At 43.4% G+C, this 21973-nt stretch overlaps 1 protein-coding gene across 1 annotated transcript in view; it reads right to left on the minus strand.

The window, feature by feature from the left end:
* Positions 1-263: 263 nt before the first annotated feature.
* Positions 264-21973, minus strand: part of LOC139413565 (SLIT-ROBO Rho GTPase-activating protein 3) — a 116197-nt gene continuing 94487 nt past the window's right edge. Inside the window, exons 17-22 of the mRNA XM_071161071.1 lie at positions 20903-21130; positions 15771-15844; positions 7027-7207; positions 5929-6078; positions 5504-5816; positions 264-4242 (exon numbers count right to left, since the gene is read on the minus strand). Coding sequence (XP_071017172.1) covers positions 3802-4242; positions 5504-5816; positions 5929-6078; positions 7027-7207; positions 15771-15844; positions 20903-21130 — 1387 coding nt within the window. The 3' untranslated portion in view covers positions 264-3801. The remainder of the gene's footprint in view (positions 4243-5503; positions 5817-5928; positions 6079-7026; positions 7208-15770; positions 15845-20902; positions 21131-21973) is intronic.

Below are 21973 nucleotides of genomic sequence, written 5' to 3' on the forward strand. Positions count from 1 at the left end.
AGATAGCTGGAGTATTTATACAGACCCTGTAAGATAACATGGTGTCTAAGATAGCTGAGCATTATATAGTACAGTATTTCAAAATGGCAGAATTGGTTAGGTATTGCCTGTCTATTAGCCTGTCAATTCATAGAGATTCATGAACGACTGCTGGTACCAAGGTAATTAGTGAACTAGGCTAAGGCAAGGCATGTGTATTTGCTAGTATAGTATAGTTAATTAATTTGTTGTATCTGCTGGATAAAAGGTCGGAAAAGCCCAATATCAGTTTTTTTATTTGGACATAACGGTTCTCAACATCCAAACAGTGGCATGGTGTACATTACATTACAGGGGATTTAACCAGTCAGCACTCATGAACAGGGAGACATGAGAGAGCGAGAGCGAGAGCGAGAGAGAAAACAGTATGACGACAACTCACACTCACCGCCACAGGCACTCAGCCAGTTTGGTCTCTGAATGTTACTTCATAACCATTGTTATTAGCCAACATACAACATCCATTACCCAGGTTTAGCATACATTCCAGAAATCAAAACACTTCCTTGAACAGAACATCATATACAGCTCAAAGAAGAAGAGAGTTCACCATGTGCCTTATAAACCATGCAAGTAGAGGAGTAACACTGCAATGGTGCGTTCACTTTGTAGGAGGAGGATGAGTATATGAGTAGAAGAAGTAAAGGTTCAACCACAGACAGAAAACAGAAAGAAAGGATGAAATTATCAATCAGAGATGATTTCACTGAACGATGCCATCAATGAGTAAATGTACAGCAGTCCAAGTCCTCTTTATAAATCTCTTACCCCTCCAGGAATCAACTAGAGCACATTAGACAATCAATCATACAAGTAAGTACTACATTTCAGTCGTTCTGGTAGTATGACATCTGAAGGGGTCATAGTAATTCCTCTATAGCAATGTGTACAGTACATATTTACATCACTTGTTTTCTTTATATTCCTCAGATGAAATGATGTGTGGAAAGGGGAAAATATGATAAAAGTGAATATCAAACATGACTGAATTACTATATCGTTAAAAAAGGTAATTATACAAGTTCATTAAAAACTGATGATGTGCACAAAAGGCACTTACTAATTTTAGACATAAATAAACAAAATACTAATAAACAAATATATACATTTTACTTTTGCAAATGAACATTTAGTATGTGTTTTACTTTATCTTTGAAAATACAGCTTATGTATGTTTGAGAAAAATGAACTTAAATGGACTCTTCAGTTATACCGATGAGAACTGTGGTTAATACAAAAATGTTATGTAATTCTTGTAGTTCAACGGGATGAAAAAAAACATGATTTGGTTGTCATCAGTGACAGTTCCTATTGATGGAGAGTGCCACCTGTTTACTCATACCTGACCAGAATCACAGTACTTCTAGTTAAAGCAATACCATATATGACCAGCAGAGGGTATAAGTGTATAACTTATGTTGTTTGACTTGTCTCTGTGTGCCCTGCATGTAGGCTAGAATCTACCCAGCAGGGGTCAACAGATGGTGGACAGAATTGACTGCAATGTTTGTGGTAAACAAAACGCACATGGCAAACAAATCACTGGGATGGAATCATGACAACTTTTTCCAGTGAAAGTATGTATGTATCTCATAGGAAACTATGTGTATGAAATCAAGATTTGCACACATAACAGTGGCTGAATAATGTACATATGATTGATATTGGAATCACAGCATGAGATTCAGGTTGATATATCTGTCCTTGACTTTTTGTCAATTCTGCCAATTCACTTCCATTGCCCACATGTTACTGCTACATGTTAGTGACAACAGGTATTCACATGTTCCAAAATGGTTAACTACTAGGGTATAGCCCAACCCTCGAAAGCAAAAGGCCGAAACATTAAGTCACTTGTGCATTTTACAGAGGAAAGGCACCGCAAACAGTCATTGTTCAATTGTCACATTGTTTGTGTCAAATGGTACAGCATAAAACATGCAGGACAGGGCAGGGCATGCGGCATATAAGGCAGTCCAAACACACAACTATAGGACTGAGTAGAGGCAGGAGCGGGCTTGGGCCAGCTACAATTTAACATGGCAGCTACAGTATAGGCCTACAGTGTCAACCTCTTTCAGTACGCACTTATATTTCCTCGCTACAAAGGACTGAAAACAAGAAGTGGGATGAGACACTGGAACATGACAGTGAGGATGTTAGAACCAAGGGGAGGAGAGGTAAGACCACTGTTCTGCTGTTATTATATCACAACATTTACGGTTAACTTCTCAGGCAACACTGGCGTTGTCTAGGTAAGGTATCACATTTCAGATCAAAAGGAATATTGTAACAGTACTTTGTAACATATTTTGTGCGTAGAAAGTATTACATAAATCAGACGTTGAACAGGCAAGAGGTTGCTTTAAAGATGGCAAGGCATGAATAGTATGAAATCGGGTGCGTCTAAGGAACACAAATTAGTGTCTAGTTGTGGACTGACTTCACACAGGTTGCTGTGTCAGCAGAAGACAGGCTCTTGTGTTGAGCTGTTGGAACAGTGAGGGGCTATGGGGTTAAGGGCCATGGTCAACAGTATTCTCACAGTATTACAAACTCATAAAAGGGGGCTCAAACCTTACCATGGCAAACTATGGTATAATACACTCATTTTACTGTCTTAAATCTTAATAATATCTTGGAAGTATGTATATGAGGAATGATAAAGCATTTCAACAATACAAATGGAATAAAAGCAGACTCAACTCAACTGGAGACCGACTTGGCCTTATTTACAGTGCATGAAGAACTGCTGTGGGTAGAAGACAGAATCAGGATCCATTTGAGTAGAGAAGCTCAAATGTAGTTTTAACTCATCAATACAATGTGTGGTATGATGACATCCACATGTCCACATACTCTAAACACAACTGTCAGTGCTGTGATGTGTGTGAGAAAGGGAAGAAAATAACAAAGGAAGCAGAAGCCTTTTGATATTTTTTCGTTGTTTGCTGGTTGACTATTTGTGTTTGTTTTTTGACAATGCCATTCACATCTACTTGCCTGTTCTGTCTTGGCCTGTACAAGATTAACACACACAAAAAATACATACTAATCAATAACTATATACAAGTTAAACTACATTTTGAGTTTCTTACAATTAGTTGGTATATTGGTTCAGTTTTCTGCATTTCATATACGTATACAATGTTGACATGTTGTTACTTTGCTGAACATCCCTTATACTACAGTACAAACAAAAGGCATAACAACTTCAAGTAAGTCTCTATTTACAGCCAAAAGGCAGATGGCCATCTTGGTTTCAGTCTCTTAGAAGCAGTCTGGTAGACTGAGTGTCCAGTCCAGAGAGAAGAGTCTCATACACACCAGTAAGGAGGGATCAGACATTATCTGGACCAGTACAGGATGAAAACCAATGCCAAAATTACACAAGTACTTCTTCACGTCTTGCAGTCAATGAATCTCTAAAAAGCGGGGCCTGGCCACAGACATCATTTTGAGGTAAAAACGAAAAAATTACTTTTACTTTGAGGTGATTATATTCATTATTTTCAAGTCCGTTTTCACATCAAGCTTCAGAGTGTTGAGTTAATATGCTATCAAACCCCTACAGCCTCTCCACCTGCCATCACTATGGCAACTCAGGCTCACTCCAGGAGAAATAAAGTGAAACTCAAAACAAGGAGAGGGAAAATCCACACATGTTCTCTGAGAACATATTGACAACACATCATCGCATTTCTATGGGCTTTCCTCTCCTTCAAGCTGTTGCAACATGAAAACCCTGAGTCTCCCTCAGAGTTACATGGTGCCTGACTTGTCCCCGGCTGCGTTAGCTGCGGAGCTAGCCGCGGCAGTGCTGTTGGGGAAGATCTTCTCAGTGGGGGTGACAGCAGGGCTTCCTACCCCGGAGGAACTGGAGCTGGAGGAGCGGTGCCCGGTGGGGGGCGGGCGGACGGGTCTCATGGGCGGGGGGCGCAGTTGGGCTCCGGCCAGACGTGCCGACAAGGCAGGCTTAAAGGTGGACATCATTTCAGAGGTGGAGCTGCTGCTGCGGCGCATGGCGGCGTCCGGGTCGCGGATCATGATGGTGTGGAGGGGGCTGCCGGGCTCCGAGTTCACAGGCTTCTTCATGGTGGTGTCCAGGGTATCCAGCACCACGTCTGGTGCTTGCTTGACCATGTTTTGGCGCTCCAGCTCACGCAGCTCATGTAGGGCCGTGGTCATGGTCTTCTCTATGTCCTGACATACACAAAGTACACAGAAAATGTGAAAGGAGATAATTAATTTGATATAATTGCTAAGCCAAGCTAGGCTAAGTTAAGTTTAGCAATGGTAGTAGCCACTGATGCTGAGAGTCTAATGCAGAACTTTCTGTGCTTTTTATTCAGCTCCATTCCCCCGTGACATAGGTGTGTCAATCTTTCAGCGCCAGACTGTCTCTAACGTTTACACTGAGACAGGGCTGCTTCACCCAGACACATAGACAGACAGTACAGCAGGACATCACATCTGCCTCTGCTCTCCCAGACACCTCCTCTCTCTGCTCCCTCTCCTCACACAGTACAGCCCAACGCAACGGCACCAAATGAAGAGATTAACATCCCCTTTTAATGGCTGACACTCATTACAACAGTCACAATCGCACACACTCTCTCACACAATCACACACACACACTCTCTCTCACACAATCACACGTTTTGTTCTTCTATTCTCGTGGGGACCTAAAATGTATTTCCATTCAAAATCCTATTTTCCCTCACCCCTAACCATAACTCTTACCCCAATTCTAACCCTAAGCCCTAAGCTTAAAATAGCCTTTGTCCCCATGGGGACATGAGAAAGGTCCCCATGGGGACATGAGAAAGGTCCCCATGGGGACATGAGAAATGTCCCCACGAGGGAGCATTTGACTTGTTTTACTATCCTTGTGGGGGCTTTTGGGGGTTTTAGTTCTCCACAAGGATAGAAAAACCAACCAACCCACCCACCCACCCACCCACACACACACACACCCTCTCTCACAATCGCACACACAAATACTCTCTCTCAAAATCGCACGCACGCGCACACACGCGCACGCACACACACAAACTCATTAGCACAATCACAATCAAGGTCATCAACAGGCTGAAATAGGGCTCTGATAGGACCACTCTCATTAGCTGATCAGAACTTTTCCATTTCAAAATCTGCCTCTATTCCTTTTCCAGTTAGCCGACGCAGGGCCTGTGCTGCCATTATCAATGATCATTAGTACTCATTTCAGCATAGACATGAAATTCATTCTGCTTCCTGAGGCTGTTGGGGAGTTGCAGCGTTGAGACAAAATTGAGATTGTGGAGAAAAAATAAAAATATTTTTGAAATGGACAGATGATTCCATTCCATATTGTGTGAGGTTCTATGACTGATAAGGTTGGGGAAAAGAGGTTATGCAGTTATACATTGGGCAGAGGTAATACTTTAGAACCTGGGTCTGATAGGACAGTGAGGGCCATACCTCTGCCAGGGCATCAGCCTCCAGTGACTTGTGGTCCCCCAGGCTGCTGTGGCGTGTGGCCCCTGGTACGTGTCTCAGGGGGTGGCCCTCGGGGTAGACCTTCCTGTCAGCATAGTTGATGCTGCCCGCACTGCCAAATGTGCCCAGGTGCCTCTTCTCCGGGCTCTCCATGCGACTCCTGCTCACTGCCATCTTGTGGGGGCTACTGGGACAGGCTGCGGCCCGCGGGGGTGTGTCTGTTCCCCGGGGAGGGCTGTGGGTCTCTCCGCTGCGGCGCTGAGGGATGGCGGCCCCGTCAGAACGTAGCCTCACCCTGAGGAGAGAGACAACATCACAGTCACAAAGAGGAGTATTAGGTTGGCCCTGGACACTGATCAAAAATAAAACAACATTTCAATGGGTATTTCTTCACAGTCGTTACCCACCTCCCCATGACTCCTCCAAAGTTGCAGTCGGGGGAGTGTTCACACGGTGATGGGACATCGTTTTTGGATGAGGCCTTGTCATCCAGCAGTGGTCCGCTGCTCGCCTCGCTGTCCGCCTTCTGACTGAGATTATCTGAGAACGCATCATCCCTGAAAGGAGAGAGAAAGAGAGGAGAGATGATAGAGTGTGGTTGAGATCTTATTTAGATTGTTGTTTTATTTATTTACCTTTATTTAACTAGGCAAGTCAGTTAAGAACAAATTCTTATTTTCAATGACGGCCTAGGAACAGTGGGTAACTGGCTGTTCAGGGGCAGAACAACATATTTGTACCTTGTCAGCTCGGGGATTTAATCTTGCAACCTTTCGGTTACTAGTCCAACGCTCTAACCACTAGGGTGGCTACCCTGCCGCCTGTGTGCCGTTTACTCAAACTAATTGGTCCATATTGATGGCTCTGGTTTTCAATCTGCAGTCAGTTTATCTGATCCAGACAGATGGGGGAGCCACTTCACTGACTCCTTTTGAACATTGATAATTCCAAAGTATTCCTAACACAGAAAGTAGCAATACGATATCAAATTCTTACCTTACTATTGACTCAACATCCAAATGGATTCATGAAACAGACACCAGCAGTGATTAGCCACACTATAATTCGAGACTACGCGGCTCATCTTTCAAATGATTGTGTACATTTATAACGGGAATTCATATCTGAGGGTGTATTTAAATAATTCATAAGAGTTGAAAAACTTTTTAAAAAAATCTTAAACCATGCTCTGACCTTCTCTTTGGCATCTTTACTCCTGCATCTGAGCCTGAATGACTGACATCAAATCCACATTTAATTGTGTTACCACTTAAGGTACACTTGTCAGTGAGGTGTCTTTGAGCGATCATGCATGATTTTAATTATTTATCTGTGCCTACACCTGCCATGTGTAATTACTCTCAGGTTTCTATCACTTTAAAGAGGGATATTTGTTGAGGAAAACACTGCAAGACTGACTGTTTCCTGCCTGTCTGCCTGATTTATTGTCAGGCTGCTCTCCATCCATCGCTGAAGCTTCATGTTTATGAATTGGTGTTACTCACAGGTCCTGCACCACAATGTACTGGTGTGGGATCAGTCCATCCACACCGTTGTGCCGCCCCTCCCACCAGTCCTCGGAGGCGCGGTGATACAGCAGTAGTGACGCTCCCTTCTTAAAGGATAGCTCCCGGGGGGTGCGCCCCACATAGTCAAACTTAGCGATGGCCTCAATCTGCTCCACCTCTGTGGACATAAAGAACAGCAGGAGAGAAACATAGTCACAACCTGCACCACCTTCATTTCCTGATGTAATGACATAACTCACACCCCATTGAGATGTGTGGACTGAGTAGCCTACCCTACCCTGGAATGTGTGTGTGTGTGTGGCCCAATCCAACTACTTCACTGAGTTCATTAAGATAAATAAGGAGCCCCTTGCTCTAATTACTAAGACCTAAACAATGAAAGCATGTCTTCATGTTCTCAGACAATGGCCTTGGGCCTCTGGTCTGGGCTTAAGTCCAGAGAACTGTAGAGTACACTACACTACTTCTCCAGACAGAGTTGTGATTGCAAAGAGCCTGTGAGGGCCGATAATAGCCAAGAGGACAGTGGGACTCTATTTAATGGTGGGTTTGTACTTCAGACCCTCAAATCAGACACAAGAGTCTCCAAGAGACAAAGAGCAAGAGGGAAAATAGGAAATGTCTGGGTTGAAGAAAAATAAAACGAGAGGCAGCATTACGATATAAACTATATTCTCTAATAGAGAGGATGGTTACTGTTTGAGTGATACACTTCGATTCCAAGCATTGTTGTGAGTTGAAGAGCAGCGGTCATTGAGTACCAATTAACTAACACTGTAGTCTGATCCGGGGAACACTACTATCCCAACAGCTAGTAAACTGGTTGACAACACATTCAATCCAATGCCTTGGTCCTTTAATGACATTATGGGTCCCAACACAACAAACTACTCACACACCAATAGCCAGAAGAAACAATGTTCATGCTATAGACAGCCTCCTGAGAGAACAGACGCACAAAGGCACAGGCTCTATTTGTCTGTAAGCAAACACCAGTCACCATTTAACCCTGGACCAGAGAACATTAGAGGACCTGTCTCTCACACAAACACACACACCCTGGGGCCAGGCTGATATCAATCACACAAACACACACACCCTGGAGCCAGGCTGATATCAATCACACAAACACACACACCCTGGGGCCAGGCTGATATCAATCACACAAACACACACACCCTGGGGCCAGGCTGATATCAATCACACAAACACACACACCCTGGGGCCAGACTGATATCAATCACACAAACACACACACCCTGGGGCCAGGCTGATATCAATCACACAAACACACACACACCCTGGGGCCAGGCTGATATCAATCACACAAACACACACACCCTGGGGCCAGGCTGATATCAATCACACAAACACACACACCCTGGGGCCAGGCTGATATCAATCACACAAACACACACACCCTGGGGCCAGGCTGATATCAATCACACAAACACACACACCCTGGGGCCAGGCTGATATCAATCAAACAAAGAGCCTGATGACTTGGGACACGCGTAACCTTGGTGACATCCCATAGAGGAGAGACTTCATCAATACTTGTATTTGTAAGAAGTGTTGGCAACCTGAATGGACCGAACTGTCTGAACTACTAGCACACAGCTCAGACACCAATGCATACCTCACAAGACATGCCACCAGAGATCTCTTCACATTACTCAAGTCCAGAACATACTATGGGAGGTGCACAGTACTACATAGAGCCATGACTACATGGAACTCTATGCCACATCATGTAACTGATGTAGTAAAATCAGATTTAAAAAGCAGATAAAAATACACCTTATGGAAAAGCGGGGACTGTGAAGAGACACAGACACAGGTACAGACACATGCATACACACACAAACGCTAGCACTCTACACACACGTACATCGTAATATTGTTGTATGGTGGTATTGTACATTTTGTATTGTAGATATGTAGTGGGGTAATGATGTAATATGATGTACTGTTTTATCTTTTGATTTATGTGTGATGTACAGTAAGTTCCTTTAATGTGTTTGGATCCCAGGAAGAGTAGCTACTGCCTTGGCAGGAACTAATGGGGATCCAGAATAAACCCAAGGAAGAGTAGCTACTGCCTTGGCAGGAACTAATGGGGATCCAGAATAAACCCCAGGAAGAGTAGCTACTGCCTTGGCAGGAACTAATGGGGATCCAGAATAAACCCCAGGAAGAGTAGCTACTGCCTTGGCAGGAACTAATGGGGATCCAGAATAAACCCCAGGAAGAGTAGCTACTGCCTTGGCAGGAACTAATGGGGATCCAGAATAAATACAAATACAGATATGCACATGTAGTGAGTGTTCAAAATGAAAAAGGAATCTAAGCTAGTCTCCAGGCTGTCAGATTTCCCTGTTAGGGAGGAGGGTGTGTGTGTACATGGCAGGACTGCCCTTGACCACTTGTACTACAGCCACAGCTCACTGTGTGTCTATGGGCCAGACCAAACAGACAGAGACCAGGGGTCAGTCGGGGTTAAACACATGTATAAAATCAATTGTCTCCCAGTAGGAGATTTCCAAGTCAACCAGAAAGCCCAATCAGTTCCATTAGGAGCTCCATCCAGGGGTGAAATGACCTACAGTGACATGGAGATAAAAGGAGGAAGAGGAGAAGGATGAGGAGAAAATAGGAGGAAGATGAGATGGAGTAGGAGGAGGTTGAGGATAAGGAGGAGGAGAGAGGAAGAGGAAAGGGGGGAGACAGAAGAACATGGCAGGGTAACATTGTCTATCTTTGTCCCCCTCTTTAAATAGAGCTCTTTCACTTCCTCAAAAACAAAATAACATGTCTGCCTGTCTGCAGTGAGGGTAAGATCCCTGTGATCATCACAATATAACTCACATTTTCTCTCTAAACAAGAGCAAATACTCAGAATAAAAACACAAGCTGATGGCCACAACAGTCAAACTAGGCCCACAATGTGGTTTTATAGTATTTCTAATGACCTCATGTTCTAGATTCAGCCAGAAAGTGTTGCTGTGTCGGGCTGTAGGACCATGTCTCTACACCCAGTGTGAGGGCCAGACTGTGGAGGGCGGCATCGCCTCAGGTCTGAGAAGAGCCAAGACAGGACAATGTGACTCTCATTCCCTCCAAGCACACTAATTAAACAGCGGGAGATCACGATGCAGAGCCAAGAGCCATGCCCTGCCTGGCTGTGCCTCTGTACTCTCCTCCCACCTCTCTGCAGGCGGAGCTTTCAGGGGCAGTCAGCCTTTGTCCTGCTGTTTGGTTCAGAAGGCTGAGGAGGGTGTCGGCACTCATTATCAACACACCCATCACTACAGATGGGGCTGTTCCCCGGGCGCTGATGACATGGATGTCGATTAAGGCAGCCCCCCGCACCTCTCTGATTCAGAGGGGTTGGTTTAAATGCGGAAGACAAATTTCAGTTGAATGCAATCCAGTTGTATAACTGACTAGATATCCCCCTTTCCCGATAGGGTTACCCTAGCCTAGCTTAGCCAAGAATAATACAGTATGGGCCTGCCCATTGAGAGCTAGCAGATAGCATCTCTGGTGTTGTTACTCGTGTTTTGGTTTTCTGAGTGCATTTAGCCCAATTATTCTGTCAGGGCTCTGAGCAGAAAAAGGAACATACAAAAGGTACAAAGGAGGAAGTCCCATGGGACCCGTTTATTATCGCTGAACAAAGAGAGAGCAAAGGACAGGAGAGAGAAGGATATAGCGAGAGAGAGCTACACAGGGAGGGAGAGAGGGAGATAGAGAGAGAGAGAGAGAGTGAGAGATCGAGAGAATAAGAGAAAGATGGAGGTTGCTAACACACAGCCTTGTCTCAGGTTTGAAGCATGATGTGTTCCTGTGCATCCCTATGTCACGTCTGCTCCCGCTCCCCCTCTCTGGCGCTCGAGGTCGCCAGGCTGCTTATCATTACGCACACCTGTCACCATCGTTACGCACACCAGTGCTTCATTGGACTCAATCAAGTCATTGATTGCCTCCGCTATACCTGTCACTTCCTCAGATTCATCCCCATGCTGGCAGTGATGTTGTTTTGTTTCTCTTGTCCAGGCGCTGTTTTTGCTTTGTTTCATGTCTATTTATTATTACATCTTGTCACAGTCTATCTGAGCTGTGCCTAGTTCTCTCCTTCAGTCTAAAGAAAACACAAACACAAATATCAACAGAGTCTACACTACCGGTCAAACGTTTTAGAACACCTACTCATTCAAGGGTTTTTTCGTATTTTTTTTTTTTTTTACTATTTTCTACATCAAAACTATGAAATAACACATATGGAATCATGTAGTAACCAAAAAAGTGTTAAACAAATAAAACATTTTCTTCAAATAGCCATAGCCATAGCCATAGCCATAGCAAATAGCCATAGCCTTGATGACAGCTTTGCACACTCTTTGCATTCTCTCAACCCTCTTCACCTGGAATGCTTTTTCAACAGTCTTGAAGGAGTTCCCACATATGCTGAGCACTTGTTGGCTGCTTTTACTTCATTCTGAGGTTCGACTCATCCAAAACCATTTCAATTTGGTTGAGGTCCAAACATTACACCGTTCATTTTATGTGCATTTTACATTTACTGTACTTTTTGCAGCATTTGTCAATTACGAAATCTGAAAATACTCTGGATCCATTCAGTAACATAATAAGGGGTAGGTGCAACATAAGAAAAAACGGGTTTGCGTGAGAGGTTTAACCGGTGTCTCGGAGTGGCCACACACATCTCTCCAAAGTGTGCACAGTACCGTAAGCAATTTCTTTTTTTAAATAATATGTTTATTATTTTCCAATAAAAAAGAAAATAAAAAAGACAGCAATACAAACAATGACATTCATTGTACTGTTGAATGGGATGGCCAATTTAGAGGACAAAACTAAACTTAACTCACACATACACAAAACAAAACAAGATCCTATTAGGTGGTACATGTATAAGAAGACAGCATATAGTCATTACAAGCAGTGTAGTTAAGCCAAAAATAAATATTGAGTGGAGTACAGCACAGAGTAGCAGTAGATCATCAACCCAGTTATGAAGCGGGACTAGACCATTTATCCAGTATCGGCTGCCATATTTTGTAAAACATTGGACTTCTATTGGAGGTATTGTATCAAATCTTTTCCATATGTATTACATTCCCTAAATCCCGTAACCACATTTCAAAGGCAGGTACAGTCTCCAATTTCCAAAATTGCAATATGAGCCTTTTGGCTAATAGAGTACAAAGAGAGACAGCTTTCCCTTCCTGGTTATTCCCATCAACTGTACCAAACAGAGCGATCAATGGGTCTGGGGCTAGAACTCTATCAAAGGCTTTAGATAAGTCATCAAAAATGAGAGCCCAGTAAGCATGTAACTTAGGACATGTCCAGAATAAGTGGGTCAACGTCCCCTCATCCTGCTTGCACCTCTCACACAGTGGTGAGGTGTCCGGGAATATTTTATGCAGTTTTACTTTTGAGTAATGTAACCTGTGTATCACCTTAAACTGAAAAAGGTTGTGTCTGGCATTCACTGAACTGTGGTTTATATTCCTGAGAGCTTCTACCCAGTCCACATCTGAGATTTCTGAACCAAGTTCTTGTTCCCAAGCCCTTTTAATGGTGTCTGTGGATACCTCTATGTGGGCCTGTAGCACATCATACAGTCTAGAAACCAACCCTTTTGAATGGGGTTTGACAAGGATCAAGCTATCTAATGTAGGACTATTTGGCTTCATGCCATACTGTGGGATATGTGTCCTTCAGAAATTCCTGATTTGGAGGTATCTGAAAAAATGTGTTGTTGGAATCATAAGAGTCTTTTTTCACATATGATGGACTATTAACAAGTGCAGGGAGTGAGGAACGTTGACAGGAGGCCTGCTCAATCAAAAGCCATGAAGGCATATCCTGCTGTCTCATCGCAGGTAAACTTTCCCTCCAGAAAGACACAATGTCGAGATTAGCAGCCCAATAATACCGTTTAGAGTGAGGAAGGCTAAAGCCCCCCTCTATCTTGTACTTGCATAAATGCTTCTTTGAAATTCTGGCTGCCTTGTTATCCCATAAAAATGGAGTTACTATTGAATCCAGTTTCTTAAAATAGCTTTGTGGTATGAAATTGGTTAGACATTGGAAGAGTTAAAGAAACCTGGATAGGACAACCATTTTAATAGCGTTTATACGACCAACCAAGGAGATAGGCAGAGTTTTCCAAAAATCTATATTTTGTTTAAGCTGATATATTTTCATGTCCCAATTCGCTTTCAATAGCTGATCAAGGTCTCTTGTCACTACAATGCCGAGGCTTGTGAACTTGTCCTTCACTGTTCTAAATGGGGTAGATTGCAGAAATTGCATATCCACAGGCCGTGATATTGGCATCAACTCGCTTTTTTGCCAGTTTATCTTGTAGCCAGAGAAGGAGCCAAATGTGTTTATCAAGTTAAGTAAGAGTGGAATAGAAGTTTTAGGCTTGGACAAAAACAAAAGAACATCGTCTGCATGTAGGGACCTTTTGTGCTGTGTGTCTTATTTTAACAGAAGCTATATCGGCACATGCCCGAATGCGAGTAGCAAGGGGTTCCATGGCTATAGCGAAGAGAGCAGGCGAAATAGGGCACCCCTGTCGGCACCCCTTGAACAGGCGGAATGACTGCAACATTTCCTGATTGGTTACCACGGACGCCATTGGGTGTGCATAAATAATTCTTATCCAATTAATAAATTCCTTTCCGAACCCAAAATGCTCCAGAACCGACATCATATACTTCCACTCAATCTGATCAAACTCCTTCTCTGCATCAAGAGCTATTACCACTGCCTCAACCTTATGATCATGATACATTATGTTGAAAAGGCGTCTCAAATTGTAGTATATATGTCGGCCCGGGATAAAACCTGTCTGGTCAATGTGTATGATGTCGGAAATATATTTTTGGCAGGGTAAATCTATTACCTATTGCAGATTCAGTCTTCCCAGCCTGGTGCAGGTCTACAATTTTGTTTCTGGTGTCCTTTGACAGCTCATTGGTCTTGGCCATAGTGGAGTTTGGAGTGTGACTGTTTGAGGTTGTGGACAGGTGTCTTTTATACTGATAACAAGTTCAAACATGTGCCATTAATACAGGTAACGAGTGGAGGACAGAGGATTCTATTAAAGAAGAAGTTACAGGTCTGTGAGAGCCAGAAATCTTGCTTGTTTGTAGGTGACCAAATACTTATTTTCCACCATAATTTGCTAATAAATTCATTAAAAATCCTACAATGTGATTTTCTGGATTTTTTTTTCTCATTTCGTCTGTCATAGTTGAAGTGTACCTATGATGAAAATTACAGGCCTCTCTCATCTTTTTAAGTGGGAGAACTTGCACAATTGGTGGCTGACTAAATACTTTTTTGCCCCACTGTCTGTCACTTTGAGTAGGATCTGTGGGGAACTTTTGGAAGCTAGCCTCTTCAGCTAACTCCTCGCGGGTCTGCTGTTGTAATTGATATTACAGATCAATCTGTCCATCTCTATGGGGGACATTGTGGTCCATAGATAAATCACTGCCCCTGGTCTGTCTAACCACTTTAATACTGAACATCTCATTACATGAATTACATCCTCTATATACCACGGCTACAGTACATTGTCGGTTTCTGCATCTGATCTCAATTATAATGGGAGGTCCAGTCCAGACACACTGAGCTGCAATGCACAGCAGAGCCACTGCTGCCTGGGGGGGAGACAGACAGACAGACTGCAGGGCTACCAGACACAACCAACCTTCCATCATTAACATAGACAGCACAGGCTATGCTGTTATGTCATACTTTAGTAGACTATAATCATGTCTAGCACCATGACTAACATGATGACCACACAAGCATTATGTGCGAGAGAGTTGCAAAATAAATGTACACATTCATGTAAATCAATCATCGCATCCACACTGCTCGCGCGCATCAACGAGCGTCTGCGTAGCCAGGCGCTAAAATAGAACTTGTGAAGCTTGATGCGCTGAAAGTCCGGCCTCTCACATCTCCTCATTGGTTTTTAGGAGCATTTACCCACGTGGGTGATTAAAAGAGGTACACACTCCAGTTGTGGTAATGCACTTTAAAGTTGGTTGCCAACTGCCATATAAAATCCAAAGAAGAAGAAGAAGAAGCCTGAAGGAGGAGAGATTACTAGATACAAACTTGGTTTACCCTTTTATCTGTGGATGAATTGTCGGAGTAGAGGACCTTGTGCATTTCAGGTAAAATTACAACCCAATGTTTATATCCCAGGACAAATTAGCTAGCAACAGCAAGCTAGCTAGCTAAATTGCCATGAATGTTTAATGTTTTTCAACCTGTCCCCAAATTAATATAGTTGGTTCAGAGTTCGTTTTGATATTTCAACCTTTGTGTCCAGGTCGCGTCTTGTGTGGATGTACAAAATCAACATTTGCGCAATGGTCGGAAGTACGCTCACGCCCGGTCTAGTCAGCATGTAAGAACCACAGCAGGATAACTAGCAGTTCAGTTACAAAAACTAACACAACCCACAGAGTAATAACACTTAAGACAACAGCAGGAAATCAAGGGAAACAGCACAAGCTTCAGGAGTTTTTCAACAACCAATTGGCCAATTCCGATTAGCTGTGTAGCCCGCTAGCTACAGCACATTTTATCTTAATCAATCACCCACACCGTTCCTCTACAGCGTGTCTGAAGGAGTAAAGGAACCCCATGTTACTGACCGTCATCACTGGTGTGTGGCTCAGTCCCGTTGTCAGCCTCATCGATTGTGCCTGGCTCACTGTGGGGGCTGTCACTGTGGCCACAGAGAGAGAGATGGACAGTCAGTCAATGGTCAACTCAGACACACCCACAACACTTGCATAGGTTACAGGGTCTAAAACTAATGCCTTCTTCAGTTACAGGTCATACTTGGATCACTACCAAGTGAGGGATTCATTGAAGTAGGGGTCATTTATATCAGCATATTTCTCTAGGAAGTAGTACATGTTATAGTTGGACCAGCTCCAGGTAAGGGATTCATTTAACTAGGAAAATTATGCATATTGATGCACGCTATCTTGTAGGCCACCAATGTGAAACATTCCCAAACAGTATTATTGGCATCTGTATAATAGAAATATAGTACAAAGACATACATACACACACACACACACACACACATATACACACATATTGACACCCCCGCATACAATCACACACTCACACATGCACACACACATACATATACACACATATTGACACCCCCGCATACAATCACACACTCACACATATTGACACCCCCGCATACAATCACACACTCACACATGCACACACACACACATGCACACACACACACACATGCACACACACACACACATGCACACACACAATCACCACATATGTTGCTGCTACTATTTACTACTGTATTTACTGTGCAGTTCTGTCAGTTTTACACCTGTTTACATGTACATACAGTGACTTCGGAATGTATTCAGACCCATTGACTTTTTCCACATTTTGTTACGTTACACCCTTATTCTAAAATTGATAAAATAATTTTTTCCCCTCATCAATCTACACATAACTATTTATTAAATTATGTATTAAAAATAAAAAACAGAAATACCTTCTTTGCATAAGTATTCAGACCCTTTGCTATGAGACTCGAAATTGAGCTCAGGTGCATCCTGTTTCCATTGATCATCCTTGAGATGTTTCTAAAACTTGGTGTCCACCTGTGGTAAATTCAATTGATTGTACATGGTTTGGAAAGGAACACACCTGTCTATATAAAGGTCCCACAGTTGACAGTGCATGTCAGAGCAAAAACCAAGCCATGAGTTCAAAAGAATTGTCCGTAAAGCTCAGAGTAAGATGGTACAGTTTTACATGCCCCCAGCCGATTGTGTTTTTTTGTTAGTTTATTTGCGTTGTTTGTAACTTCTTTAACTTACTTTGTACATAATGTTGCTGCTACCATCTCTTATGACCGAAAATAACTTCTAGACATCAGGACTGCGATTACTCACCACGGACTAGCAGAATCGTTTTTTTCCAATCACGACTCTGACGAGCCGGACGCGAAGGACGCACTGCTTCCTTGGGAACAGGCCCGATCCCCGTGATCTGCGTGAAGAGAAGGCGGAGAAAGAGAGGCCGAAGGTCGGGCTGCCTTCTGAGAATTCGTAGGCGATCGAATAAACCCCCACTTCCCTCCATTCTGCTAGCAAACGTTTAATCTTTGGACAATAAAATTTACGAGTTACGCGCTAGATTAAACAACCAACAAGACATTAAAAACTGTAACATCTTATGTTTCACGGAGTCGTGGCTGAACGACGACAACATCAACATACAGCTGGCTGGTTATACGATGTACCGGCAGGATAGAACAGCGGCGTCTGGTAAGACAAGGGGCGGCAGTCTATGTATTTCTGTAGAAAACGCTACCTACTGAGAGAGTTTATATCTATTATTTGTAGCTGTTTACATACCACCACAGTCAGAGGCTGGAACTAAGTGTCACGTGTGACTAGATCAATAAAAAAGTGGTCAGAGGAAGCAGATGCTAAGCTACAGGACTGTTTTTCTAGCACCGACTGGAATATGTTCCGGGATTCCTCCGATGGCATTGAGGAGTACACCACATCAGTCATTGGCTTCATCAATAAGGGTATCGATGGCGTTGTCGCCACAGTGACCGTAAGTACATACCCCAACCAGAACCCATGGATTACAGGCAGGATCCGCACTGAGCTTAAGGCTAGAGCAGCCGCTTTCAAGGAGCGGGACTCTAACCTGGAAGCTTATAAGAAATCCCGCTATGCCCTCCGACGAACCATCAAACAGGCAATGCGTCAATACAGGACTAAGATCGAATCGTACTACACCAGCTCTGACGCCCGTCGGATGTGGCAGGGCTTGCAAATCATTAGACTACAAAGGGAAGCACAGCCGAAAGCTGCCTAGTGACACGAGCCTACCAGACGAGCTAAACTACTTCTATGCTCGCTACGAGGCAAATAACAAAGAAACATGCATGAGAGCGCCAGTTATACATGGAAGACTGTGTGATCACGCTCTCGATGTGAGTAAGACCTTTAAACAGGTCAACATTCACAAGGCCGCAGGGCCAGACGGATTACCAGGACGTGTACTGCGAGCATTCGCTGACCAACTGGCAAGTGTCTTCACTGACTCTCCCTGTCCGAGTCTGTAATACTAACATGTTTTAAGCAGACCACCATAGTCCCTGTGCCCAAGAACACTAAGGTAACCTGCCTAAACAACTATCAACCCGTAGCACATGAAGTGCTTTGAAAGGATGGTCATGGCTCACATCAATACCATCATCCCAGAAACCCTAGACCCACTCCAATTTGCATAACGCCCCAAAAGATCCACAGTCTCTCAGGAGACTGAAAAGATTTGGCATAGCTCCTCAGATCCTAAAAAGGTTCTACAGCTGCACCATCAAGAGCATCCTGACTGATTGCATCACTGCCTGGTATGGCAACTGCTCGGCCTCCGACCGCAAGGCACTACAGAGGGTAGTGCGAACGGCCCAGTAGATCACTGGGGCCAAGCTTCCAGCCATCCAGGACCTCTAGTGGTGTCAGAGGAAGGCCCTAAAAATTGTCAAAGACTCCAGCCACCCTAGTCATAGACTGTTCCCTCTGCTACCGCATGGCAAGCGGTGCAGGAGCGCCAAGTATAGGTCCAAGAGGCTTCTAAACAGCTTCTACCCCCAAGCCATAAGACTCCTGAACATCTAGTCAAATGGCTACCCAGACTATTTGCAGTGCCCCCCCCACCCCCTTTTTACACCACTGCTACTCTCAGTTGTCATATATGTATAGTCACTTTAATACCTCTACCTACATGTACATATTACCTCAACTAACTGGTGCCCCCGCACATTGACTTTGTATCGGTACCCCCCTGTATATAGTCTCGCCATTGTTATTTTACTGCTGCTCTTTAATTACTTGTTACTTTTATCTTTTATTCTTATCCATATTTTTTTGAAACTGCATTATTGGTTAGAGGCTCGTAAGTAAGCATTTCACTGTAAGGTCTACACTTTTTGTATTCGGTGCATGTGACTAATAAAATTGATTTGAAATAGTCAAGGCACAGATCTGGGGAAGGGTACCATAAAATGTCTGCAGCACTGAAGGTCCCCAAGAACACAGTGGCCTCCATCATTCTTAATAAATGGAAGAAGTTTGGAGCCACCAAGACTCTTCCTAGAGCTGGCTGCCCGGCCAAACTGAGCAATCAGGGGAGAAGGGCCTTGGTCTGTGGAGATGGGAGAACCTTTCAGAAGAACAACCATTTCTGCAGCACTCCACCAATCAGGCCTTTATGGTCGAGTGGGCAGACGAAAGCCACTCCTCAGTAAAAGGCACATGACAGCCTGGTTGGAGTTTGCCAAAAGGGACATTAAAAGACTCTTAGACCATGAGAAACAAGATTCTCTGGTCTGATGAAATCAAGATTGAACTCTTTAGCCTGAATGCCAAACGTCACGTCTGGAGGAAACCTGGCACCATCCCTACGGTGAAGTATGGTGGTTGGCAGCGTCATGCTGTGGGGATGTTATTCAGCAGCAGGGACTAGGAGACTAGTCAGGATCAAGGAAAAGATGAACAGAGCCAAGTACAGAGAGATCCTTGATGAAAACCAGGTTCACCTTCCAACAGGACAACAACCCTAAGCACACAGCCAAGACAAAGCGGGAGTGGCTTCTGGACAAGTCTCTGAATGTCCTTGATTGGCCCAGCCAGAGCCTGAACTTGAACCCAATCTAATTGCTGCCAAAAGTGCTTCAACAAAGTACTGAGTAAAGGGTCTGAATACTTATGTAAATGTGATATTTCAGTTATTTATTTTGTATAAATTTGCACACAAAAAAAACTGTTTTTGCTTTGTCATTATTGGGTACTGTGTGTAGATTGATGAGGGGAAAAACCAACTCAATACATTTTAGAATAAGGATGTAACATAAAATATGAAAAAAAATCATGGAGTCTGAATACTTTTTGAATGCACTGTACAGTATCTACCTGGACTATCACCAGTATCCCTGCCCATTGATATGGTACTGGCCTTGCATATAGCTTACATTCTCCTGTCTATATTATTTCTTGTGTGTTTTTATTTCCCTGATTTAGTATTAATTCGGAGCTCTTTAAAAAAATCATCTATTCTGGATTTGACACTTTTCCATTTCTTCACATTGATATTGAATATGGCATTGTTGAGAAAGAGCCTGCAAGTAAGCATTTCACTGCACTGTTTAAACCTGTTGTATCCTGTGCACATGACAAATAAACTTTGATTTGATTTTGATTTGAATAATTAGTTCTACATGAACTTTAGAGTATCTGTATCATGAATATTGGGATAAAACGCAACAACGAGAAAAGGCCATTTAAACAGTTACATAATGTATCCTTCCATGCAGACCTGCTCTTTAACTAAATACCATTCCACATTTCTAGCCACTAGATAAAATTAATTATCTTAAGTATTATATCCAAGCACTGTCTGTCAAAGCATGTGCTTAAGAAAATACCACCCCCATAAGGAATGCACTCAAGCTTTACATAAATGAGCCTAGCATCCTCATCTCTACTACACACTCCAAATTCCGCTCTTTTCACCACATTATCAAGCAGGATGGTAATGTAGTCTGTGAGTGACCATGCCATATGCTGGAGCGGCCAGAAGAAGAACAATCTAACTGTACTGGTGCTAAACCCAGGGTTACACAAGTAACAGTATTACTGCTTTAGCCTTAGCCATACAGTATGTCTTCAATGCTTGTCTTAAAGATGGTGACCTCCCAGGTCTAGCTACTTCTCACCAGTACTCCTCTCCTCCAGTCATGCACTTCTCATAGACTGGCCCGTCCAGCTCACGGTGGCTGGGAAAGATGACCTCGTTGTGGATGATGATGGTCTTGATGACCTCATTGACATGCGCCTGGATGGCTACAGGGTCCTGTCCGTCGGGGATGGGCATCAGGGTGGGGCCAAAGCAGATGGCCAGGTTATAGGGATCCATCATGTTCTCATCACTGTACTGGGATAGACTGGAGGGGAAGAGAGAGAGAGATGAACCAGTGAACTTCATATTTACATTATGAGGTGAATTGATGGGTGGATCCATTAAACATAATCAAATACCTACGTTTGCCAATAGAAGTGAGGCCTATCTGTTTCCCTAATCAAATCAAAGTTTATTTGTCATGTGCGCCGAATACAACAGACCTTACAGTGAAATGCTTACTTACAGGCTCTAACCAATAGTGCAAAAAAGGTATTAGGTGAACAATAGGTAAGTAAAGAAATAAAACAACAGTAAAAAGACGGGCTATATACAGTAGCGAGCCTATAAAAGTAGCGAGGCTACATACAGACACCGGTTAGTCAGGCTGATTGAGGTAGTATGTACATGTAGATATGGTTAAAGTGACTATGCATATATGATAAACAGAGAGTAGCAGCAGCGTAAAAAGAGAGGGGGCACACAACGCAAATAGTCCGGGTAGCCATTTGATTAACTGTAATATAAAGAGGGTTGAGTATGGCTGTGACTGTAGACTCTACACTCTACAGTGAGTTGAGATCTACAACTTCACTGAAGTAGCAACATGTACTTTACTACATGAGTTGAGATCCATTTTGGCCCTCCACCACATCTCATCATAAGAAAATCCCCTACCTTTAGTTACAATAACCCCCAACATCCCAACTTAGCTAGCACATTCCTCAGTCTCCCTGTTAAGCTTAGATTCCCACACCCTTCCAACCTTAACAGGCCTGCCCTTAAAACTTCACAGTTTAACAGGCCTATTAATAAGCCATCCTGGTTTAGGGGGCAGTAAGCCCATCGTCCCTTCCAGCAACATCCTAGTCAGGCAAACAGCCTATCC

The sequence above is a fragment of the Oncorhynchus clarkii genome, chromosome 7, assembly GCF_045791955.1.
Source record: "Oncorhynchus clarkii lewisi isolate Uvic-CL-2024 chromosome 7, UVic_Ocla_1.0, whole genome shotgun sequence".
NCBI classification, from domain to species: domain Eukaryota; kingdom Metazoa; phylum Chordata; class Actinopteri; order Salmoniformes; family Salmonidae; genus Oncorhynchus; species Oncorhynchus clarkii.